The 26,106-nt window shown below is 44.7% G+C and overlaps 1 protein-coding gene across 1 annotated transcript; it reads left to right on the top strand.

Moving 5' to 3' along the window:
- Positions 1-7,731: 7,731 nt before the first annotated feature.
- On the top strand, positions 7,732-24,533 carry myrfl (myelin regulatory factor like; the record flags this gene model as incomplete). The annotated part of the gene is made up of 23 exons (XM_079236381.1): positions 7,732-7,804; positions 9,308-9,401; positions 9,587-9,648; positions 9,843-10,356; positions 10,691-10,876; positions 10,975-11,170; positions 11,371-11,447; positions 11,939-12,049; positions 12,124-12,217; positions 14,288-14,488; positions 14,561-14,669; positions 16,920-17,029; positions 17,678-17,823; positions 19,788-19,949; positions 20,054-20,116; positions 20,317-20,357; positions 20,653-20,838; positions 21,167-21,214; positions 21,290-21,374; positions 22,133-22,207; positions 22,643-22,754; positions 23,586-23,657; positions 24,441-24,533. 23 exons carry the CDS (start codon positions 7,732-7,734, stop codon positions 24,531-24,533), a joined length of 2,910 nt encoding a protein of 969 aa, XP_079092507.1.
- Positions 24,534-26,106: the final 1,573 nt, after the last annotated feature.

Raw genomic sequence — 26,106 nt, 5'->3', positions numbered from 1 at the left:
ATTTTGAAATATTACACGATTTACAGCACTGTGTTACCAAACATCAAATCAAATGTTCTACCAAATGCTGTTGAGCTTAGTGTGTGTGTGTGTGTGTGTGTGTGTGTGTGTGTGTGTGTGTGTGTGTGTGTGTGTGTGTGTGTGTGTGTGTTTGCGCCTGTGTGTGAAAGCTGCAGCGTCCGTGTGAGTTTCGTCAGAGTCGTTCCCCCGAAACTGAAAAACAGGAGTCGGAGGACAAACAGGAAGAAGCTCATGTTCACATGCAGAAAGACTTACATTAAGATAAAACACAGAACTGGTGCTTTCTCATTATTATTTCCTGTCAAATTAATGAAGTTGTCTCAAAGAAATCACATAAAATACCAAAACCACGAGTTCATGATTTAAACATATAGAGCTTCAATGTAGCAGTAACTAATATACTTGATTAAAAAAAGCCCCCTGTGTGTGTGTGTGTGTGTGTGTGTGTGTGTGTGTGTGTGTGTGTGTGTGTGTGTGTGTGTGTGTGTGTGTGTGTGTGTGTACAGTACATGTGTGTACATATTGTAAATACAAGCTAATGTGACCATCCTATTTTCTTATTGTGAGAAATAATGTTTATGACGTTTGTACGTTCACATTTTGAGTTTCTCCTCCGGATTAAATCCAGAGATTCTTTTACTTTCACGTCTCGTCTCAGCAGAAGAAGTAGCAACACGATAACATCGGGCTTCAATGTTTTAAACCAGCTGGTTAGCAGCGGTGGAAAGTAACTAGTAGTTCATCTCGTTTTACTTCATGCTGTTATTGTTATTCATTATATTTTATTACATTTTTGTAATAAACAATTACATGTGTGCATTGGTCTCAAATTGTTAAATTGCTGAATTGTTAAATTGCTCTTGTGTTTTTGTTTGTTTTAATGGTCCACACCTATTCCTATTTTCATTTTAAAGTATATTTACTGAAGTGCTGTACTTAAATAGAATCATCAGGTACTTATACTTGAATATTTCCATGTTATGCTTGAAAATATACAATTATTTTGATAATCGTACTTTGCAAATTCAGATTATTAATACAACATATAAATCAACTAATAAACTATGATGTATTGTTAAAGGTTAAGATCTAACTGTATTTATCGTAACAAACTATCAGCAGTATATAAAGTCATTAAATTACTTTATATACCCAAACTCAATAATGCATCAATAATTATTACACAATAATATATATTATTTAGAAATTGGCCCTTCTGCATAATAAGTAAATAATGGTTGTACTTTTACTTTTACAATTTTAAATGCAGGAGTTGTACTTGTAACTCGTAGTATTTATACATCGTGTGTATTACTACTTTTACTAACGTTCACCTGCAGAGATGTTTTAAACAATCACATTTCAATCTTCAATGTCTCGTGATGCATTTACATGTTTTTATTAGTCTTACTTAGTAAATGTATGAACTCATGAACCGGAATGTTTCAACACATCCTCAACTGTCTTGTTTTAACTCGTTTTGTTACAAACTGGAAAAGTAAAAGTTTCCATCCTGCACGAGTCCGAATGTTCGGGTAAAAGTTCATGAACGAGTTGCACATCAACATCACATGTACAAGCTACACTCAAGGTCCACTTATTAGCTTTCAGTGGCGTCTCCTGGCCTTCATCGGGGGGCGGGGTTTGCTCTGCAACATCAAAGCTCTACCCTCTGAGGAAGACCTGAGAACTGGATGAAAGCTCCAGAAACACTATTAAGTGGACCTCCAGATGATGTTTTCTTTGTTGTGTTTTATCGTCAATATGGTTAGAAAATAATTTGTTGCATGTTTTTCTTTCTATTGTATTGATTGAATCAGACAGCTCTTAGCTAGCTCATTAGCTAGCTCCTGAGCTAGCTCGTTGACTCGAGGCGGGGATCTCGCTTGTCTGGCTCCGCCCACAGCTGTAACCATAGAAACCTTTTCATTTCTTAAAGCATTGACTGTTTGAATGTCTGCTGCGTGTGACGGTTAATCTGCTGCACTTTGAAGACTCAGCACCTAAAGCGCCGTCCTCGTTCTCTTCCTGTTGCAAACCTTTGTGAAGCATTTGAATGTTTGGAGTTATTTTAGTTTTAAAGCTGGAGTGGAGTCTCGTGACGCGTGTAAAGCAACGGCGTGGCTGCAACCCGAGGTGTCGCGTGCTTCCTTCAACGCTGTGACTCAAATAAGAAATGTTTGAATTTAAACAAGTACTCAGTGAAGCGCTCATGGACGCTTTGAGGGGTTTATACTTTCATCACATGAAGGTATATGAAGCGAAGAAATACTACAAACGTGTACGACTTCATTCTGAAAGAGACAAATATCTGCTGCTGCCCTGGTTAATACATTTAAAACATATTACAACTATACATTACTCAAGTTCAAGTTTAAGTACTTTACCCAAGTCCTTTTTTTACTATTTCTCCTCTACATCTCAGAGGTACATATAGTACTTCTACTGTACTACATCTCAGAGGTACATATAGTACTTCTTACTGTACTACATCTCAGAGGTACATATAGTACTTCATACTGTACTACATCTCAGAGGTACATATAGTACTTCTACTGTACTACATCTCAGAGGTACATATAGTACTTCATACTGTACTACATCTCAGAGGTACATATAGTACTTCTTACTGTACTACATCTCAGAGGTACATATAGTACTTCATACTGTACTACATCTCAGAGGTACACATAGTACTTCTACTGTACTACATCTCAGAGGTACACATAGTACTTTTACTTCCAGGTAGAACTTGTGTCTCCAGATGTGTTGAAGCTGAATGTTTGTGAACTGAAGGATGAAGTTTTCTTCATGTTGATAAAATCCTTCTTCAGATAAAAACTCTTTAAAAAGCAGAATGCATCGTCACAAAGGGCTCTCACTTTAAGAAGTATTAGTAAATGTAGCTGCTAATACTGACATACTTTTACTTCAGTAAGGCTTTGAGAACAGCTGGTGGTGATATTAGTACCTTTAATGCAATAAAGAGTCATGAATAATAATCTGTGGTTAATATGAGTGTTATTAACCAGCTGCAGGTGTTGAAGAGTTCTGGTTCTGTTCTTTGACAAGGCGGCCGAGAGGAGAACGTTCCCTCGCTCCCTTGTTCCCTTGTTCCCTCACTCCCTCGCTCCCTCGTGACGCACCTTTGATATTTAAACTCCATTGATGAGCAGAACGGAGCGGTGAGTCACTCTGCGTTCATATTAAAGCAATCGCACAATTACCCAGAATGCTGAGCAGAGAGGAGCGCTGAGTCAATGTTTGACGCTGTGATGTTCCCATGGAAACCACAGGTTGATTTTAACAACGTCACGCAGTGAGGCCAAACAAGAGCAAGAGAAACGCAAATATTATACAATATAACAGATTAAAACAATAAAAAACGTATCAAGAAAATACATTTAAATATAGTAATAAGAAAATAAAACTAAAGACTAATAATAAAGATTATATGAAGTATTTACGCTGATGGTGCATTCAAACATATCAAACAGTAATACAAAATAAATAAGAATAAAAACATAGTATACATAGAAAACAAATAGTTTTTGCTGGGACCTATAAAAAAACAAGGTAAATAAAAAGGAGTTGTTGATTTCACCCCACGTCCCCGTTGGTCTTCTTCTCTGCCTGATAAACGCGTAGAATCCCTGAAGCGCCGACAGGAAGCTGTAATCTGTGATCCGGGTCTCGATAAGGAACAAAGGAGAGACGATGACGAGATAAGAGACAGAAGAGTGGCTGTGAACAGACGTCATGTTTATGTCGCTGAGACGCAGCCGGAAGGTCAGAGGTCACAGAAACATGAGGAAAGAGCGTAGAGCGGTCACATGTCCCGCATCGTGGACACAGCTTAACTAACTGAACATCAGGTCAGTGTTCCCCGGGTCACGTGACACTGAGAAAACCCACTAAACGTTCAAGCTATTCAACAATAAAACATTTATTGTCTGAGTAGTGCCGTTTTTATCTGTTTTTTATTGAGGCAAATATATAAATATAAGAGCTGATTACAATCTGGACAGATGTTGTGTGTGTGTGTGTGTGTTCTCATTAAAGAAATATAATAAAGTGTCAAAAATGTCTTCATAATTCAGGTTATTTTCACGTTATTATTTCCGGCACGTTGTCATTAAACTGAGCGTTCCTTTGAAGAAGTTCATGGAGAACAACAGCAGCTGTAAGAACTCCTCAGTTTACAAGAGAAACTTCCTAGAGAACAGTTTCATGGCCTCGTAAAATGAAGCCTTAAGAAGAAGAAAAGCTGTTTTTAAAGCCGTCTTCACACTGCCAGGAATGAAATTAAATTCCTCCATCTGATTCTTTTATGACGGATGATCGGCTCAATGCAGAGATGCAGACTCTGATACGTCTTTAGCATGTTGTCGCCTAGCAACCGCCCAGCTTTTTACTCTCCATCAGCGTTGTGTGACCAAACGACCACGAAGCTCGACTCCGTCGTCGTGACGAAGCTCCTCTCGTCGTCATAGCGACTTCTATCTCGCTGTTCATCAGCTTCAGCGTTCTGGTTCACTTCCAACGTTTATGTTTATCTTCACTTCATATACGTACATACAGAATTTGCATTTTTGCACTTCTACTGTATACGTTTAATTTAATTCCTAAATACAGTTTTTTTTTCTTTCACCCCAGCTATTTTATTTGTTATTATTATTAATATTATTGTATAAATATTTCATCCATCTTATTTTTGTCTGTAAATTGCTGCTACGTCGACACCAAATTTCCCCTCTGGGATTAATAAAGTATATATTCATTCATTCATCCATTCATTCATTCATTGAGCCACCGTTCACTACCTGCTCGGCAGCAAACTGCCGACAGACGCAGTTTGCAGAATTGAATTGAAGTTAAAAACTAGCTAGTGGAGCTAGTGCAGCTAGTGCAGCTAGTGGAGCTAGCGCAGCTAGTGGAGCTAGCTGCACTAGCGCAGCTAGTGCAGCTAGCGGAGCTAGTGGAGCTAGTGCAGCTAGTGGAGCTAGTGCAGCTAGTGCAGCTAGCGGAGCTAGCGCAGCTAGTGCAGCGTTAGCTTAGCGGCTAAAGAGACGGATGTCTGGTAGTGGAGACTGAACACAGAGAGTAAACCTGACGCTCTTCAGGTGACAGACATCAGTTCCTGCAGGTTTGTGTTCTTATTTGTTTACTTTAATCGAGGACAATAACATATTTTCTTTTATTAGTTTGGAGGTCTGTTTTTTTATTTCTTCTAAACTTGAAAAACACGCTGCCAAAGCTGCAAAACAATCACATCATGTTAAAAGATTCTGACTCAATGTCATCATTAATATCTCTGATCACAAAGTTTATTCATCATTTTCATATGAATTGCCTGTTTGCAGAAATCTAACTTCTCTCCTGTCTGTGAATTCATTTGTTTAACGTTTGACGAAGAGAAGAAGAAGAACTGTCCTGCAGCTCCACCTGGTGGACGGACAGAGAAACTAGACTAATCTGGAATTATGTTGAATTCATCTGGTTTTGACACAGTTGCTCAGTTAGAGATAAATATAAATACTTCATATACAATACCTCTGACATTATTTTTACTGTCATTTTCATTGTTGTTGAACAGAAACAGGTTTTTTTTCATTAATGAACTCAAATCCACAAATACTCCTGAAACAGTTTGCACCGCCCCCTGCAGGCTGCGTCCTGCTACAGCAGCTTGTTGCATGAATACGATAAACAGAAGGTACAGACACAATTAAAAGTTAAATAGAGGGAAAATATTAGTAGATAAATATATTGCATTGATTCTAATGAAACGACTACAATTATTATTTTGCAACACTTGCATTGATTATAGTGATATAAATACTTGTTAATACTAATTGTAATAATTATTGTGTAGTCTTCCCTTTTCTACACATTGTCTGTGGAGGACAGTGTTTATTCATGACGTACCACAGATAAGAACCCTGCAGGTGTGTGTGTGTGTGTGTGTGTGTGTGTGTGTGTGTGTGTGTGTGTGTGTGTGTGTGTGTGTGCGTGCGTGTGTGTGTGTGTGTGTGTGTTTAGTACTTATACCTTTATCAGTTCCATTTGACCTTGATCCAATACAACAACGTACAAATATGAAAAGTGAACCGCAGACTCATACAAATGTGTTGTGAAGACATGTAAAACACGATATTTTAAAGGTCGTATTTTTGCCCATTTCCTTTGGTTCATTCCATTGTAAAAGTCTAACTGCAGACATTCGGCTAGCGGTTTCCCTCTGTTTCCAGTCTTTATGCTAAGCTAAGCTAATCATCTTCTGGCTGTAGCGTCAAACTTCTCCTCTTAACTCCCAAACATGTTTCTGTCAAGAAGGGTCCTCACAAGTATAGCGATACAAAAACATGTGTGTATGTGTGCACTTACAGTAAGATGGTTTATGGCTCATCACACACACACACACACACACACACACACACACACACACACACACACACACACACACACACACAGGTGTGGTATGAGCCTGCGTCAGGTGTGTGAACGTCTTTCTCCTTTTTCCTGTTTAAAGCTCAAAGTCCAGGCGGACGGAGGCGACCCAGGGGCGCCACAAACAACAACAACAGGACTGCACCTCTGAAAGGTAACTGCACAGCTTAAAACCACAGAAGAAGACTCATCAAGACACATTTGGAGGACTGGTGCGATTAAAAAGACCCGTCTCTAATAACAGATGGATTGTACCTGAGGACGAGCCGCTGGTGAATAAACTGACTGGTCGACTGACCGACGGCCATCTTGGAGAGACGGACAGGTGTGTTTGTCTGCGTAACGCTTCTGCCTCATGCGGACATTTTGGCTTTTTAAGTTGTAGATTATATTTGACAAGTGTGTGAGTTTTGGTTAGAATGTTGGAAGCTGAACCTCGGCTCCTATAATAACAATTATATAATAAACAGCCAGAAAATAGTGAAACCGTGACGATATAAAATCATCAAATTTGTGTTTTTCGGCATGTTTTCTTCCCCTCAGTCTCTTAAATAAACCTGCAGCTTCTTGATGAATATTCACGCGTCAGTTTCACTTCTGTTGTTGATTTCTTTAAGAAACATAACGAAACACACAAGACAATCTGTTTGTCCATGTTGGTTAATCCTAACAGGATTACAGACAGATGGTATTCCAGTTTTTAATGTAGCCTTCTATTAATACGGGAACACTAACCATGTTTAATAAAAGGTACATTTTCGGTTGAATGTCTTGTTTTAAAGTGACAGAAACACAGAAGCAGAATTTAATGTTACATATCACAGAAAATCAAAGTCACAATTGTTTATCTCTTTAGTATAAAAATTATTGTTTCCAGCAATTTACCTTAAAGAATCTCCAAATGTTATGTTTTATGTATGTAGCTTCTGCTTTGTGAACCAAAATTAGCCTTAACATTTCTGTTGAGTAGCTTTAAAATGACAGAAGCCTAAATATGCACAGTGTGTATGTTCTTTACCCAATGCACCCTGAAGCAACACAATGCAAACAAATTAATTATGTTTTAAAGTTGCAACGTCAACGCCATCAAATGTAAATATACAAAAAGTATTTATTTATTCATACATTTAGTATATATTAAATTGTATTTTTCTGTATTTAAATTTGAACATAATTGAAGACATTGTCTGTCCTCAGCTCCAGCAGGGGGCCTCCTGATCGCTCCTCCCTCCCCGGCTGCAGCGCCTCCTGCTGGGCAGCATGGAGCCTGCAGAGGGCCGGCTGCCTCTCCAGGTGCTGGGAGAGAACGAGGCGCTGCAGCAGTTCTTCAGTGGTGAGCCGCCTCACAACGTCACCCCGTACATGCCGCCTAACGGACCCGGTCACGTGAAGGAAGTTCGAAAAGCCTGCACAGCTTCTCATGGGTCTGAAATGTTGGGTTTTAAAGAGGCTAGCTCAGCTTCCAGGAGCCCTTCAGAAGGTAAACACGGTTCTAGAGGTTGCTGAAGTAAATCTGTGGTTCCTGAATAAGATCCAAGCGTCACGAGAGGGATCCGTGTGGCCTGCAGGTTCTTGAAGTGGTTTCAGGGGCCTTGAGGATGTTCATGTTGGCCTTCATGTACAGGTAGTTATTGTGGACCTTAATGGGCTCCTTCAAAGGGTTCTTTTAGTCCTTGAAGAGGGCTGTCCATGAGTAGAAAGAAGTCTCATGGGTCCTTGAAGAGGTTCAAGTGGTCCCTATGGCGGTTTCAGTAATCCTAGGTTCTACTGCTCATAAAGAAGGTCTGACGTGGTCCTGAGTACATTCAACTTGTCCTAAAAGTGGTGCAGGTCGTAGAGGCAGATATCTTGGTTCTTGTGAACATGAGGACGCTCTTTGAAAAGTTTACCTAGAGGAGGTTCTACTGGTCCTTACGAAGTGCTCTTAAGGAGATTCAAGTGGTCCTGGAAGTGGTGCAGGTCGTAGAGGCAGATGCATTGATCCTTGAGGAGGAAGTTCTTGTAGTCCTTGCTTGGCTCCTTGAAAAAAGGTTGTATTGGATCTGAAGAGATGATCTAGTTGTCTCTGGGTGGGTTCCAGTAGTCCTTGTAAAAGGGTGAAGTAGTCTTTCATAAGGTTACACAGCTCCTGGATTAGGTTCTATCCTTCAGGAGATATCGTTCCAGGGGTTGCCAAGGATTCTTGTGCTAAATGAAGAGGTACCATGGGTCCTTGAGAAGGATCTCGTGGTTCATCAGGTAGTTGAAAAAGAGGTTCCGGGGGTCACAGAGACACTTCAAGTGCTCCTCTTGAAGAGGTTCTCAAGGAAGTCCAAAGGGTCCTTCAGGTAGATCTAGAGGTCCTAAACAAACAGGTTCCACTTGCGCTTGAAGAGATGCAAGTGGTCCTAGGTCCTGGAGGTTCTGGAGGAGGTGTTACCGGTCCAGGAAGGGTCAAGAGGTTCTTAAGAAGACTCAAGTTTCCTTTTGAAGTGGTTCCACCAGTCATTGAGGTAGAAATATTCATCATTGAGAAGGAACAAGGTTCCAATGATCCAAGTTTTACCTTCGAGGCTTCTGTGGGTTCTGAAGGAGTTAAAAGTCGCTCGTGGTCCTCAAGGAAAAGTTGTCAGCGGTTTTCAGGGAGGTTTAGTTGGTCCGTAGCACAGTTCCAGGGTTCCTTGAGAAAGTTATAATTGTTCGCGAGGAAAGTTCTTTTGAGAAAAACTGTAACTGTAAAACTTGGAATTTTAGACACATTTATGCTAAAATATATCCAAAATCCAAAGTGCAAAAAAAAAAGCAATTTATTACCGTGTGTGTGTGTGTGTGTGTGTGTGTGTGTGTGTGTGTGCAGGTCAGGATGTGCGTGGTCTGTTGGACAGCTCCGTTGCCGTGGATACGAGCATCCTGGAGCGGTTCCTCAGTAATGACATGGACCCCAACAGCTTGTAAGATTCACACTCTCATGATCACGCTCATAGGAAACACATCTTTTACATTACTTTGCTCCTCAGAAAAGCTCCTGCAAAGTCTGATATTGTTATTCATGTTTTACGTTATTATGTTCTACAATATTAAAGAGAGGACATATTATGTAATAAACTGTGTTTCTGTGTTTGTTTGTTTTTACCAGCATGCTCCCTGAGTCTCCTCCTGACTCGAGCTCGGAGGCATGTTCACCTGCACAGATACCAGGTACTGGCCACAGCCTCAGACACAGGAGCTTTCATTAAATAAGCTTGTCTTTTATTCATTGTTTAACTCTGCTTTACGACTCGACGAACAAATCTACAGATGTACAACTGCTGGTGTGAAAAAAGGAGTGACCATGTTTATGTCTCTCGTTTTGACTCAGAGGGTAAAACTAATTCTGCTTCTCTGGTTGGTAGACTTCCACTACGAGGCTTCCTATTGGTCCAACCAGCAGAACATCCAGCAGAACATCCAGCAGAACATCCAGCCTCCACAACGGCCTGCCCCCTCGACGTCCTGTCACTTTAAGGACCGAGGCCCCGCCCACCATGAGCTGCTGACCCACGATCAGCTCCGCACTTTGGGCCTCACGAACACTTACATCAAGTCCGGGACCTCGCCTGCTCCGCTGCAGCCGCACACACACCACTCACCTGAACACACACACTACCTGAGTCCAGAGGGCTGTCCGCAGGTTTACACCCCCCCCACGCCTCCTCCCCCGCCTCCCTCAAGCAGCTACGCCGCGCCCTGCGCCGGTCCAGGCCTGGTCCCAGGTCTGGACCCAGGTCTGGACCCAGGTCTGGTCCCAGGTCTGAACCCAGGTCTGGACCCAGGTCTGGTCCCAGGTCTGGTCCCAGGTCTGCACCCAAACGTACCCACGTCCTCCTCAGCCTACCTGCTGGGCTCCACCTCATCGCTTGATACCTGGTAAGCAGAGTACTGGCAGTATTGTGGATCTTTACTACGTCGCCAGTTTGTACCATTTGGCTGGCTGAAGAAATATGTGATATAAAAAAGGTGCTTGACACTGATAGAAGCAGTCTGGGTTCCTCTGGAAAGAATCCCCAAAGCAAAGCTTCTGGATCCAGACATGAGCTACTGACCAAGGACCCTCCAGCAGGGGGAACTGAGTTCACAGATATATTGTGGACGTAGTTAGGCCTTGAATGCAACATTTATAACCAATTCTGCAATAAACTGGTTGTTCACTCTGGTTGTAAACTCGGTTGTTTGGTCTGATTTCTGTCTTTTCCTGCTTCAGCTCCCCAGAGAGTAAAAAAAGGAGGAGATCTGAATCTGAGGAACCATCGGCAGGACTGGAGGCCGCCTGCAGTGAAGGTGACGGGACTCAAGGCGTCAGCGGTTTGGGATCCTACCAACTTCTCACATGGGAACACTACAGGCCGGAACATTGGATCGCTTCCTACGATGGCAGCTACCAAACAATGTGAGTCTGGAGCCGCTGAATCAGGGTTTTTAATTGAAGATCTCACAACGAGCACCTGCACGAAGGAGCAGCTTCAACTTCTTCTTCTGCGTCTCCAGGTCTCCTCCTGCCTACCACGTCGACACAGATAAAGGCTTCAACTACTCTGTAGCTGACGAGGCCTTCGTCTGCCAGAAGAAGAACCACTTCCAGGTCACGGTTCACATCGGCGTCGCCACGGAGCCGACGTACGTCACGGCGCCGGGCGGACCGCAGAAGGTCGACCACTTCCAGATTAAAGTGTTCGGGGTCAAGGTACGTAAAGACATTCGTCAGCAAAGTATAAAAGTACGCACTTTGCCTTCAAGCTTTAGATGAAAGACTTTAGAAACACATCGACATCTACAATGAGACCAGACTCCGAGAAACTGGAAAGCTACTGAATATTGTGTGAAACCTGAACCAGCTGTTCAGTATTTCCTCTGCGTGATTCCTGTACGTCTCACTCCTCACAGCTGGAATCTCCGAGCCACCAGGTGACTATTGAGCAATCTCAGCCCGACCGCAGCAAGAAGCCCTTCCACCCCGTCAGGTACTGAAGCATCCCTACATGCACCACGGCCACCGGCAGCTCAGACATACCCTGGTTTAATGAAGTCTGGGATTGTGCGGTCCACTTCAGGGAGACAGTCCTGTGCCGATATAAAGTTTGGGGAAGTGTTTGTCGGTCCGACACAACTCGTTTCTCATACCTCAGCTTGTTCATGGACACACCTGTGTCCTTATTACACACTCAGACCTACTCAAGTAGTATCTTAAGAGAGACAGCCTTCCAATGGGTGGGTCAAACAAACACAGGACTTTCACCCAGGACTAGTAAATCCTGGCAAACCACTCGTTTGTATTTTTACTTTATCGACCACAAGGGGCAGCGATGAGCCTGTTCTCAAAACATACATTCATCCCAGTCGGTAGCTTTGAACTTTATTAGGTTCCCCGTAACCTTTTGGTTCCAGCGTTGTGTTAAACATTTAACAAATCAGCATTTAAATGTTTTACGAGCGATGAACTATGTTCCACTAGGGTCAGTTTGCCCAGCGGCAAAATCACCAAGGTAACGCTCGGCCGACTGCACTTCAGCGAGACAACGTCCAACAACATGAGGAAGAAAGGCAAACCCAACCCTGACCAGAGGTGTGTTCATGCCCGAGTGAATGAATGAATGAGCGAGCGAGTGAACTGTGTTTAATCGTGTGTGCTGTTTGTAGATACTTCCAGATGGTGGTTGGTCTGTACGCCGCGGTGGGAGGAGCCGAGACGTTCCTCCTCACAGCGCTGGTGTCGGAGAGAGTCATCGTCAGGGTAACAACACCGACTTTGCACCAGAGAACGATAAACTATGAATCAATTCAATTTATTTTGGACAACCCAAACTCTTACAAAAATTACAAGGCAGGAGGCAAGAGAAAGGAGGAAGGAGGCCGGAGGCAGGAAGCGGGAGGCAGGTGGCAGGAGGCAGTAGGTAGGAGGCAGGAGGCAAGAGGAAGGAGGTAGGAGGCAGGAGGCAGTAGGTAGGAGGCAGGAGGCAAGAGAAAGGAGGCAGGTGGCAGGAGGCAGTAGGTAGGAGGCAGGAGGCAAGAGGAAGGAGGTAGGTGGCAGGAGGCAGTAGGTAGGAGGCAGGAGGCAAGAGGAAGGAGGTAGGAGGCAGGAGGCAGTAGGTAGGAGGCAGGAGGCAAGAGGAAGGAGGCAGGTGGCAGGAGGCAGTAGGTAGGAGGCAGGAGGCAAGAGGAAGGAGGTAGGAGGCAGGAGGCAGGAGGCAGGAGGTAGGAGGCAGAAGGCAGGAGGTAAGAGGCAGGAGGCAAGAGGAAGGAGGCAGGAGGCAGGAGGCGAGAGGCGGGAGGCAGGAGGCAGGAGGCAGGAGGTAGGAGGCAGGAGGCGAGAGGCGGGAGGCAGGAGGCAGGAGGCAGGAGGCAGGAGGCAGGAGGTAGGAGGCAGGAGGTAGGAGGCAGAAGGCAAGAGAAAGGAGGAAGGAGGCCGGAGGCAAGAAGCGGGAGGCAGGTGGCAGGAGGCAGTAGTTAGGAGGCAGGAGGCAGAAGGCAAGAGGAAGGAGGAAGGAGGCCGGAGGCAGAAGGCAGGAGGTAGGAGGCAGGAGGCAAGAGGAAGGAGGCAGGAGGCAGGAGGCAGGAGGCAAGAGGAAGGAGGAAGGAGGCAGGAGGCAAGAGGAAGGAGGAAGGAGGCCGGAGGTGGGAGGCAGGAGGCAAGAGGAAGGAGGCAGGAGGCAAGAGGAAAGAGGCAAGAGGCAAGAGGAAGGAGGAAGGAGGCCGGAGGTGGGAGGCAGGAGGCAAGAGGAAGGAGGCAGGAGGCAAGAGGAAGGAGGCAGGAGGCAAGAGGAAGGAGGCAGGAGGCAAGAGGAAGGAGGCAGGAGGCGGGAGGCAGGAGGCAAGAGGAAGGAGGCAGGAGGCAGGACGCAAGAGGAAGGAGGAAGGAGGCCGGAGGTGGGAGGCAGGAGGCAGGAGGCGGGAGGCAGGAGGCAAGAGGAAGGAGGCAGGAGGCAGGAGGCAAGAGGAAGGAGGAAGGAGACAAGAGGAAGGAGGAAGGAGGCCGGAGGTGGGAGGCAGGAGGCGAGAGGCGGGAGGCAGGAGGCAGGAGGCAGGAGGTAGGAGGCAGAAGGCAAGAGAAAGGAGGAAGGAGGCCGGAGGCAAGAAGCGGGAGGCAGGTGGCAGAAGGCAGGAGGTAGGAGGCAGGAGGCAAGAGGAAGGAGGCAGGAGGCAGGAGGCAGGAGGCAGGAGGCAAGAGGAAGGAGGAAGGAGGCAGGAGGCAAGAGGAAGGAGGAAGGAGGCCGGAGGTGGGAGGCAGGAGGCAAGAGGAAGGAGGCAGGAGGCAAGAGGAAAGAGGCAAGAGGCAAGAGGAAGGAGGCCGGAGGTGGGAGGCAGGAGGCAAGAGGAAGGAGGCAGGAGGCAAGAGGAAGGAGGCAGGAGGCAGGACGCAAGAGGAAAGAGGAAGGAGGCCGGAGGTGGGAGGCAGGAGGCAAGAGGAAGGAGGCAGGAGGCGGGAGGCAGGAGGCAAGAGGAAGGAGGCAGGAGGCAGGACGCAAGAGGAAGGAGGAAGGAGGCCGGAGGTGGGAGGCAGGAGGCAGGAGGCAGGAGGCGGGAGGCAGGAGGCAAGAGGAAGGAGGCAGGAGGCAGGAGGCAAGAGGAAGGAGGAAGGAGGCAAGAGGAAGGAGGAAGGAGGCCGGAGGTGGGAGGCAGGAGGCAGGAGGCAGGAGGCGGGAGGCAGGAGGCAGGAGGCAGGAGGCGGGAGGCAGGAGGCAAGAGGAAGGAGGCAGGAGGCAAGAGGAAGGAGGAAGGATGCCGGAGATTCATGTGAATCTGTGAGGAGAGGAAGCCGAGTCTCTGAGTCCGGTGTCTGAGCTGCAGCCTCTGCCCTCTGCAGGCCTCCAACCCGGGTCAGTTCGAGATGGACGGCGACGCCCTGTGGCAGCGCGGGGCGCTGCAGGACGCCATGGTCTGTCAAGGCCGCGTGGGCATCAACACCGACTCCCCCGACGAGGCGTTGGTCGTCTGCGGCAACGTCAAAGTGATGGGCGCCGTCATGCAGCCGTCCGACCGCCGCGCCAAGGAGAACATCCAGGAGGTGAGGCGCCGCCCACGGGAGGAAAATGTTCCTTTTCTCTGGAGACTTTCGTAACGCATGTTTTTTCTCCAGGTGGACTCTGAGCAGCAGCTGAAGAGGATCACTCAGATGAGGATAGTGGAGTTTGATTATAAACCAGAGTTCGCCTCCACCATGGGGATAGACCACACCCACCAGACAGGTGAGGCAGAAACACTTCATCACCTTGACACTGCAGGGAGGCGAGAGACAGGAGGCGAGAGGCGAGAGGCGAGAGGCGAGACACAGGAGGCGAGAGGCGAGAGGCAGGAGGCGAGAGGCGAGAGACAGGAGGCGAGAGACAGGAGGCGAGAGACAGGAGGCGAGAGGCGAGAGACAGGAGGCGAGAGGCGAGAGACAGGAGGCGAGAGACAGGAGGCGAGAGGCGAGAGACAGGAGGCGAGAGGCGAGAGACAGGAGGCGAGAGACAGGAGGCGAGAGGCGAGAGACAGGAGGCGAGAGGCGAGAGACAGGAGGCGAGAGACAGGAGGCGAGAGACAGGAGGCGAGAGACAGGAGGCGAGAGGCGAGAGACAGGAGGCGAGAGACAGGAGGCGAGAGGCGAGAGACAGGAGGCGAGAGGCGAGAGGCGAGAGACAGGAGGCGAGAGGCGAGAGGCGAGAGACAGGAGGCGAGAGGCGAGAGGCGAGAGGCGAGAGACAGGAGGCAAGAGGCGAGAGGCGAGAGGCGAGAGGCGAGAGACAGGAGGCGAGAGGCGAGAGGCGAGAGACAGGAGGCGAGAGGCGAGAGGCGAGAGGCGAGAGACAGGAGGCAAGAGGCGAGAGGCGAGAGGCGAGAGACAGGAGGCGAGAGGCGAGAGGCGAGAGGCGAGAGACAGGAGGCGAGAGGCGAGAGGCGAGAGGCGAGAGGCGAGAGACAGGAGGCGAGAGGCGAGAGGCGAGAGACAGGAGGCGAGAAGCGAGAGGCGAGAGGCGAGAGGCGAGAGGCGAGAGGTGAGAGACAGGAGGCGAGAGACAGGAGGCGAGAGGCGAGAGGCGAGAGGCGAGAGGCGAGAGACAGGAGGCGAGAGGCGAGAGGCGAGAGGCGAGAGGCGAGAGACAGGAGGCGAGAGGCGAGAGGCGAGAGGCGAGAGGCGAGAGGCGAGAGACAGGAGGCGAGAGGCGAGAGGCGAGAGGCGAGAGACAGGAGGCGAGAAGCGAGAGGCGAGAGGCGAGAGGCGAGAGACAGGAGGCGAGAGACAGGAGGCGAGAGACAGGAGGCGAGAGGCGAGAGGCGAGAGGCGAGAGACAGGAGGCGAGAGGCGAGAGGCGAGAGGCGAGAGACAGGAGGCGAGAGGCGAGAGACAGGAGGCGAGAGGCGAGAGGCGAGAGACAGGAGGCGAGAGGCGAGAGGCGAGAGACAGGAGGCGAGAGGCGAGAGGCGAGAGGCGAGAGACAGGAGGCGAGAGGCGAGAGGCGAGAGACAGGAGGCGAGAGGCGAGAGACAGGAGGCGAGAAGCGAGAGGCGAGAGACAGGAGGCGAGAGGCGAGAGGCGAGAGACAGGAGGCGAGAAGCGAGAGGCGAGAGGCGAGAGGCGAGAGGCGAGAGGCGAGAGACAGGAGGCGAGAAGCGAGAGGCGAGAGGCGAGAGGCGAGAGGCGAGAAACAGGAGGCGAGAGGCGAGAGACAGGAGGCGAGAGGCGAGAGGCGAGAGACAGGAGGCGAGAGGCGAGAGGCGAGAGGCGAGAAACAGGAGGCGAGAGGCGAGAAACAGGAGGCGAGAGGCGAGAGACAGAAGGCGAGAGGCGAGAAACAGGAGGCGAGAGGCGAGAGGCGAGAGACAGGAGGCGAGAGGCGAGAAACAGGAGGCGAGAGGCGAGAGGCGAGAGACAGGAGGCGAGAGGCGAGAGACAGGAGGCGAGAGGCGAGAGGCGAGAGACAGGAGGCGAGAGGCGAGAGACAGGAGGCGAGAGGCGAGAGGCGAGAGGCGAGAGACAGGAGGCGAGAGGCGAGAGACAGGAGGCGAGAGGCGAGAGACAGGAGGCGAGAGGCGAGAGGCGAGAGACAGGAGGCGAGAGGCGAGAGGCGAGAGGCGAGAGACAGGAGGCGAGAGGCGAGAGGCGAGAGACAATAGGCGAGAGGCGAGAAACAGGAGGCGAGAGGCGAGAGGCGAGAGACAGGAGGCGAGAGGCGAGAGACAGGAGGCGAGAGGCGAGAGACAGGAGGCGAGAGGCGAGAAACAGGAGGCGAGAGGCGAGAGGCGAGAGACAGGAGGCGAGAGGCGAGAAACAGGAGGCGAGAGGCGAGAGACAGGAGGCGAGAGGCGAGAGGCGAGAAACAGGAGGCGAGAGGCGAGAGGCGAGAGACAGGAGGCGAGAGGCGAGAGACAGGAGGCGAGAGGCGAGAGGCAAGAGGCGAGAGGCGGGAGGTTGATTCTCTGCCAGGTGAGAGTGAGGCTCTCTGATTGTGTTCCAGGGATCATCGCTCAGGAGGTGAAGGAGCTGCTGCCGTCGGCGGTGACGGAGGTCGGAGACGTTTCCTGTTCTGACGGAGAGAAGATTCCTCACTTCCTCATGGTGGACAAAGTAATCTCCTCCTCTTCCTCCTCTTCTTCCTCTTCCTCCTCACTCGGTTGTGTTTGACAGAGATGTGACCCCTCATGTTGTTTCATCCATTATTTATTTGCATCAATTCATTTTTTAATATATTAAATGTCAGAAATTAGTAAAAGAGTCTTCAAAATGTCTTTTTTTTTTCAAAATGAATTTTTTCTGTCCAACAGTCCAGAACCAAAATATATTTAGTTTACAACCGTATGAAAGCAGAAGATAAATTACTTTCACTATCAAAAGTTTAATAATTAATAATCAATGATTTTCCGTCCACCAACCAATCGTTTAATTGAGGCCTCGTGTATTTTCTTGGTATAAAATCTAAATATTTGGGTGCTTTCGGTCCGTGTTGTCAGATAAAAGGCTGTGACCGAAAGATACAAGTTTATTTGCTACCTCCGAACAACTACATCTCCCATGAGCCTTTGCAACAAGCATGCTACCAAACCTAAAGTTAAAATGAAGAATTATCTGTTCCAGCAGAACAGAATCTCACAAAAATTGTTGAAACTGTATTCCTTCCTTCTCCTCTTCCTCCTCTTCCTCCTCCTCCTTCTCCTCCTTCTCCTCCTCCTCCTCCTCTTCCTCCTCCTCCTCCTCCTCTTCCTCCTCCTTCTCCAGGAGCAGATCTTCATGGAGAACGTGGGGGCGGTGCAGCAGCTGTCGAAGCTCACCGACAACCTGGAGACTCGGATCAACGAGCTGGAGGTCTGGAACACCCGACTGGCAAAGCTGAAGAGCCTGACGGGCAGCCTGCGCTCCACCGGGTACCTTCATCCATTCACCTATCCATCCATTCATCCACCCATTCATCCATCCATCCATCCATTCATCCATACATCAATCCATTCATCCATCCATCAATCCATTCATTCATCCGTTCATCCGTTATTATACATAAAATCAATCAACTAACAATCGCAAATATTTGATTTACAAATGTGTTTGTGCAGTTTAGGTTATTATGTACAACACCATGAAAAGGTGCTGATAAAGTGTGTGTGTGTGTGTGTGTGTGTGTGTGTGTGTGTGTGTGTGTGTGTGTGTGTGTGTGTGTGTGTGTGTGTGTGTGTGTGTGTGTTACATAACAGCAGCATCACTGTGTTATAAGTGCATCACAGTTCAAGGCTCCTGTGAGCGTTTATGTGAATGAATGAAGAGCTGCGGCCGTAAAAGACTCACAAGAACTAAGTTCAGCGAAAAGAAAAGATTAAGTTGTGAAGCGTCACAAAACGTCTGTTTTTACCATGGTCTGTTTCTGGTTGAAAGGCATTGTGGGGAATTTAGGCAATAAATAACTGGGTCATAATTCCACGAGGCAGATCTAAGGACACGAGGTTGTTGAACTCTGGTCAAGGTCACAGCCTGAGATTAATGGAGCTTTGATCTTATAAGTGTTGATAATGAATTAATAATATTAATATTTAGTTATTTATTTATTGTAGTTAGTTAGTTTGTTTGTTTGACTTTTTTTGCGGTCCAGAATGTTTTTAAACTTACAATTTCAAAGGTTTCTGTTTTATTCTTCTTGGCGGCACCCGTTGTGTTACAGTGTTAAGTTACGGTGTTACATTACAGTGTTACATTACAATGTGACATTACAGTGTTAAGATACAGTGTTACATTACGGTGTTACGTTATAATGTGACGATACAGTGTTACGTTACAGTGTTACGTTACAGTGTTACGTTACAATGTGACATTACAGTGTTAAGATACAGTGTTACGTTGCAGTGTTAAGATACAGTGTTACGTTACAGTGTTAAGATACAGTGTTACATTACGGTGTTACGTTATAATGTGACCATACAGTGTTACGTTACATTGTTACATTAAGGTTTTACGTTACGTGTTACTTCACGGTGTTATGTTAAAGTGTTACATTACAGTGTTACGTTACTGTGTTACATTACGGTTTTGCGCTACATTGTTACATTACGGTTTTACATTACAGTGTTACATTACAGTGTTACTATACATTGTTGCATTACGGTTTTACATTACATTGTTACATTGCATTGTTACATTAAGGTTTTACATTACAGTGTTACATTACATTGTTACATTAAGGTTTTACATTACAGTGTTACATTGCATTGTTACATTAAGGTTTTACATTACAGTGTTACATTACATTGTTACATTAAGGTTTTACATTACGGTGTTACTTCACGGTGTTATGTTAAAGTGTTTGTTAGAAGAAAAACTTATTTACTCTTAATCAAGTACTGTTTCACAGTTATATTATTAATCATATAATGTGTAAAGGCTTGTGGCTTCTCATGTGACCTCCTCTCCTGTTAAAACATGCGTCTGCTTTAACAGTGACCTTCTGGTAGTCTTGAGATGTGGATGCTTCCATGTCTCTGTGTGAAGAACGTGGTGTTCCTTGTTATCATGACCATGCCGATGTAAGCCAGTCTGAAGACGTCATGAGAGCTTCTGTGATTGTTTTATTACTGTATTTAAGAGGTAACTCTCTGCTCACTCATGGAGCAGTCCAGGATACGCAATTGACATATCATGTTGTGATTCTGACTCTGTTCCTTCTTCGAAGAATAAATGTCCTGATCAATGATTTTACCTCAAGGTGTCGAGTAAATTTTTCTAACAGTGTTACATTCCGGTGTTACGATACTGTGTTACTTTACGGTGTTGCGTTACAGTGTTACATTACAATGTTGCATTGCAATGATAGTAAAAGCTGGAATCCTTGTGTTTCCTCCAACAGGAAAGCCAGGAAGCACAGCAGTGTGTCGATGCCGCCGGGCCCCGACGCCGGTAAGACTGGGAGCGTTCAGAAAGCCGGCTGGAGTCAGAAGTACAGCCGCTGCCTGCAGCACAAAGTCCTGCAGGCCAGCGTCTTCACCCTGGTGGCCACCATGGCTCTCTGGTGAGGCCGGCTGTCACTTCCTGTCTATACATAGAAATAATATGTAACATTGAGAAAGATTAATAACAATTGAACTAAATGATGCTGTGTGTGTTTGTGTGCAGTGTCATCTCTATAACCGCTCTGTACTTATTCAATTTGAGAGAGAAAGACATTGAAGACAACAGGTAAGAGAATAAGCCTTTTATTTTTTACTGTAAAGGAAACTACGTCCTGCGATCTGTGAAAATATCTTTCAGCGTGTTTAGTCGCTGCCTCAAAATTTCCTGTGATATTTATGGGGTTGCCATAAGTACCAATAACAATCAAACGTAATTATTTAAACGTAATTTGTGTTCTGTGTGGGGTTGTTTTTGTGTGCTAGCAGCAGTGTGGGTCCTCTGCAGAGCACCGCCTGGAGCAGCACAGGTAACCTACACGCTGTTTACGCTCACTTTAATGAACAATAATGACCATCAGGATGCTGTTCACATGGAGGATCAGGCCAGCCAGGGTCCAAAGTAATGTCAGATAATGTAGAGATAACTACTGACTGTTTGTTATTTCACACGCGGACGTTCATTTGTGTTCACGCTGCCAACACTGAAACTTAGAGGCACCGGAGTTAAATGGAGTATTTGTATTTGTTTCACACGATCCAAATCCTCACATATGTTGGCCGCAATGCTAATTTAAAAAGTAGATGAATAGAATGTTTAAACAGCTAACTCCCACTTCCCTGGACCAGTCACCCCCACCAGCCCACCGGGCCCCTGGCCCCCAGACGTGGACTTCTGCGACCTGCTGTACTGTGAACGGGTGTACTGCTGCGAGCCACCTGCAGGGGGCAGCACCGACTCCAACGTCACCGCCACCCAATCAGCTGGAGAAGAATCGTCTGTTCTGAAGGGTAACGACAGCTTCCTTCGTCCATAACGTAGACATGAATGGAAGCAAAGGAAATTCAATTTGGTTATTTTAAATCAACAGTTGTAAAAAATCATAACTTTGCTCATCCTTGCATCCTTGGACTCAGACTTTTTGTTGCCAAAGTATCAAAAATACAATAAATTTCTTGAAAACAACATTAGTGAACGCTACTGGTGTTAGAATTGGGACAATGAAATGAGTCAAAATAAACGTCAATGTATGCAGGAATACTGTAAATAGATATTAACAGATCTATAATCTGTCAGTACCGTGACGCTAAAATCGTTGGTGTGTTTGTGTTCCTGCAGAAAGAGAAAAAGAACGACTTAATAACAAGCTGAAAAACGCCCGAGACTGTGAGTGTTCTCTTTCAACATTTAATAAAACATTTACACACAATGTGACGTTTCTCAAATAGCGATCTTCCTCAGGGACGAACACCACCATCCATTCCTTCAGGATCAAAGAGAACCAGCAGCTGATTGACAGTAAATACTGCCTGAGAGACGGGTGTGGGTAAGAAATACACCTTAACTACAGTAGTACCTGTGTGGGTAAGAAATACACCATAACTACAGTAGTACCTGTGTGGGTAAGAAATACACCATAACTACAGTAGTACCTGCATGTTAAGAAATACACCTTAACTAATAGTTAATAACATAATAGTTATGTAGTTAGCTCCTTATTTAGTTAGTTATGTAGTTAGCTCCTTATTTAGTTAGTTAGCTCCTTATTAAGTTAGTCAGCTCCTTATTAAGTTAGTTAGTTGGTTAGTTTTTGTGTTGGTTGGTTGGTTGGTTGGTTGGTTGGTTAGTTAGTCAGTTAGTTAGTTAGTTAGTTAGTTAGTTAGTTAGTTAGTTGGTTGGTTGGTTGGTTGGTTAGTTAGTTAGTTAGTTAGTTAGTTGGTTGGTTGGTTGGTTGGTTGGTTAGTTAGTTAGTTAGTTAGTTAGTTGGTTGGTTGGTTGGTTGGTTGGTTGGTTAGTTAGTTAGTTAGTTAGTTAGTTAGTTGGTTGGTTGGTTGGTTGGTTGGTTGGTTAGTTAGTTAGTTAGTTAGTTAGTTAGTTAGTTGGTTGGTTGGTTGGTTAGTTAGTTAGTTAGTTAGTTAGTTAGTTGGTTGGTTGGTTGGTTGGTTGGTTAGTTAGTTAGTTAGTTAGTTAGTTAGTTAGTTAGTTGGTTGGTTGGTTGGTTGGTTGGTTGGTTGGTTGGTTGGTTGGTTGGTTAATAACTTGTGTAAATGGTGAGCTGGTTCATGTCCCCTGTGGTTCCTTCAGACCAGGTAGATACACCTACAGAGTTCCTGTCAGCCCGTTTGTGCCGGTCAACATGAGAGTCACCCTGCTCATGAAGTAAGTATAAATATTAACAATAGCTAGTCTAGAAAACAGAAATTTAGACCACAATATGATGATATATTAGATTGTATATATTGTGTCCAACATGTGTCCGACTGCAACTGTTAATTGTTTAATTAATCATAACTTTGCTAATGTTTGCATCCATCGACTCACTTTTTTTTGCGAAAGTGCAAATACAAACTACCACAAATACAATTCAATTGCTCACATAGGGTTATGGTTATACATGTTGTACATCAGATTATGAATATATATATATATATATATATATATATATATATATATATATATATATATATATATATATATATATATATATATATATACATATATACATATATGTATATATATATATATATTGGGGTATATGTATATATATATATATATATATATATATTCATACTGTACGTGTGTGTTTCTGTGCAGTTCCACAGAGCTGCTGGTGGTGTATCTGTGCAGCCTGGATGAGTCGGCCTCCTGCTCCGCTCTGCTGGAGATGAACACGGTCTCTGGGAGCCGATACCCATCAAACACTCAGGTGAAGCTCATTGGTCAACGTGAGCTGTTGATTGGTTGATTCATTGATTACATTCTGAGCTTTCACAGCTTTTTTCATGTATTTTATTTTGTCAGTTTATTACCTTTGTACCTTGTTTCTGATCCTACTGACGAGGAAGCTTATCACATTAAAGCTCTCAGTAACTCTCAGTAAAAGTTTAAAGCACTGATTTAAAATAATAATAACTGAACGTTTATCCAGATATGTGGAGCATAAAAACAGAACGCTGCTTCTCCAGGTTTAGTTTGCATTTGAGAAGTTTAAGAAAAAGGTGATTTTAATCACTATCTATAACATATGGTATAAAAACAAGGTTTCAACCCACACTTGTATGTGTTTTATGAACAATTAAATGAATATGTTCTGCCTGTAAGGGAGCAGCACATCAGTGCCTGTGATGGAAAATTATTTGTGTACTTGCTTGGATCGACTTCCGTGAGCACAAGTTGGTTTTGGGGTCACTGAGGCTCCGGTCCACTAACTCAGTTACATCCCAGTGAATAATGCAGCGTGGGATAAACACGGATGAATAATGGACGCGTGGACAACGGCGTGCTAATCACTGCTCCTCTGACATTAGTCCCACAGGATGTTATGTGCACCAAAAGATCCAAATAAACAATAATAAACAGGTTCATTCAACATGAAAATATTCTTTAGCTGTTTTATAACATTCATTCAGGATTTTCTGGAAATGAAATAGTGTTTTAAATCCAAAGATGACATAAAATATCGATGTGACATGTTTTTTTAATTGAAAACGGAGTAAACATGGAGTGTGTGTGTGTTTGTCTGTGTGTGTTTCTGCAGGGAGAACATGAATGGCCTCTTCACGTCGCTCGTCTTCATCACAGCTCCTATCACTTTCGCTCCACAGTGGCCGTAAGAAACGGAGCTTTTTATCTGTATTTCCTGTCCTCCTTTCACGAAGCACAAGACCCCTTTTATTATTACTTTTTGTTTTATTATTATTATTTTATTATTAGAATCAGAATGCCATGTATGTTTTCACATACAAGGAATTTGTCCAAGAGGTGCATACAATTTAACATTTAACAATAAACATTTAACAATAAACAGAGTGCAATAATGTAGAGCATGAATATTTACGATTAACAGATCTATGATGGCATATTAACACTATTGCAGGTAAAAAAAAAAACTATAAATTACGGTGGCGAGTGGAAGGTAACCATCTGAGAAAAAACTTTCAAATAAGTCATACAAATTTACGAGAAGAAAAGCTTAAAAACAGACGCGACTACGTCTGCAGTGGATGAATCACATTTTACTTCAGATTTGGGTTCATCAATCAGGAAATCCTCCATATTATCATCGGCATCTGGACTCTGAAGAGACGTTGCTCATGAATCGGGACAAATCAGAAGAAAACCACTTACTCGTTTTGAGTTTTTCTCGTTAAATTTTAAATCAGAAGTTTTGCCCTCTGTTATTTATTTATGTAGTATAGACGAGTAAATATAGTGAATCTTACAAGTATTGTGTGTATCATAGCCTGACTTTTTCTTCCACCGCTAAAACTAGTCCCCAATAAATATATAAGTATTTAATATGTATCTGCAGACACTCAGCAGCCTTCATCTTGAAGTATTTACTGTATTAATGTACGTAGTAAAAAGTGCTTCTGCATGTCTCTCCTCTCAGGGTCAAGCTAACTGCAGTACCGACCACCACTACGCGGGGGCGCTGTTCACCGACTACCACTTCCACTTCTATAGACGCTGCACGGACGCTTGAAGACAAACAACAACAGGATATTAACATATTAAGTGCAAATATTTGAAATCTTTGCTGTTCTCACGCAAAGAAGAAAATCGTCAGCTTTTATGTTTTTTAAACCTGCAAATTAAACTTTATCGTGATACTCGTCACTTTTGCTGATAGATTGTTCTGCGAAATTGTAATTTGTTTTCAGATCAGAAAACACATTATCTCCTTTTATGTTCTTTATTTCCTCTTTTATTCTCTTTTCTTTTCCTCTTTCTGAGAAAGTGTTTAAATATACTACATCCATATGTTTATGTATATTCATATTTATATATTCACTTCATTAACATCCCCTTCAATGAGATGTCACTGGTCAGACCTTAAATTCACGATGACGTTGGCTTCATTTTCTCCTTAATTAAAACAATAATTCCAAACCTGAATTTCCTTTATTTTTCTGACTTTTCTCAAATCTTGTTTTTTGTGAGTTTAACTTCCTGTCCAAGCAGACCAGGGGAGCATGAGCGTTGTGTTCAGTCGACATGCAAACTGTGACGAGGCGTTGCTCAGCTTGAAAAGTGCCGCGAATGAATTAGTTTGCTGTTCAGTGTTTTAGTTATTCTTATTGATAAAGTGTGTTTACTGTAAAGTACCGATCTCTGCTGGAACAAGATTTACATTCATGTGGAAGAAATCTGGGATTATTTCCAAATCCTAACCAAGAATTCTGAAGAAAAGATTGTGTGTTCGTACTTCAACTGTTTATTTGTAATTTTGTCTTAAACAACAAAACCCTGAGGTTTTGTTTGACTTTAATTTGACTTTAATTTTACAAGATGTTAAAGTTACTTATTAAAAGAAAAAATGTACGTCGTCATTTCTAAAGTGTGAAACTGGTATTTAATTCAATAATGAATCTTTTCTATGAACAAGACTGAATCCTGAATGCTCTTCGTTATGTGAAATGAAAACTAATAAACATTGAGGAAAATAAATATCATTGCATCTTTCTTGACTAAAAATCGTCAATGTGGGACCTTATGGAGACTTTAGGACTTTTTAAGTGAGACGGTTGTTTTTTCTTTCCGCTGTAGAGAGACACACACACAAACACACACACAAACACACACACAACACACACTCACAAACACACTGATGACTAATTCAGGTGGAGGAGGTGCAGCAGCAGAAACAGACTAATTGGGTGTCAGAGACGAACGTCTCCGCTGCAGAGAGGAAACACAGCAACGCTGAGCCATGGAGAACGCTGTGAGTAGAAACCTGTTTCATATATATTAAAATGTATATATTATATATATATGAATTAATCATTTTTATATACTGACATCTAATTTTATGAATCAGAAGTTTTCTCTGCAGAAAGCAATTGATATTTGATTATGAAATTTGCAGATTCATACAAGATATCAAACACACGATGCTGTTAACCGAGTTTAATGACATTTAAAGTTTGTGTTTTATTCTATTAAAAAATAAAGTCTTTATTTTCCATTCATGTTTGTCATTTTGTAAAATATTCAACAAGTGTTTTAGTCGCCTTGCAGTTGCAGAAGTTTGTGAATGTCTTAAATTGTTCATCTTA

This window comes from Taurulus bubalis, assembly GCF_910589615.1.
Source record: "Taurulus bubalis genome assembly, chromosome: 20".
In the NCBI taxonomy this organism is placed as follows: domain Eukaryota; kingdom Metazoa; phylum Chordata; class Actinopteri; order Perciformes; family Cottidae; genus Taurulus; species Taurulus bubalis.
The sequence above is the reverse complement of the archived record's forward strand: the minus strand, read 5'-3'. Positions and strand labels throughout refer to the sequence as shown.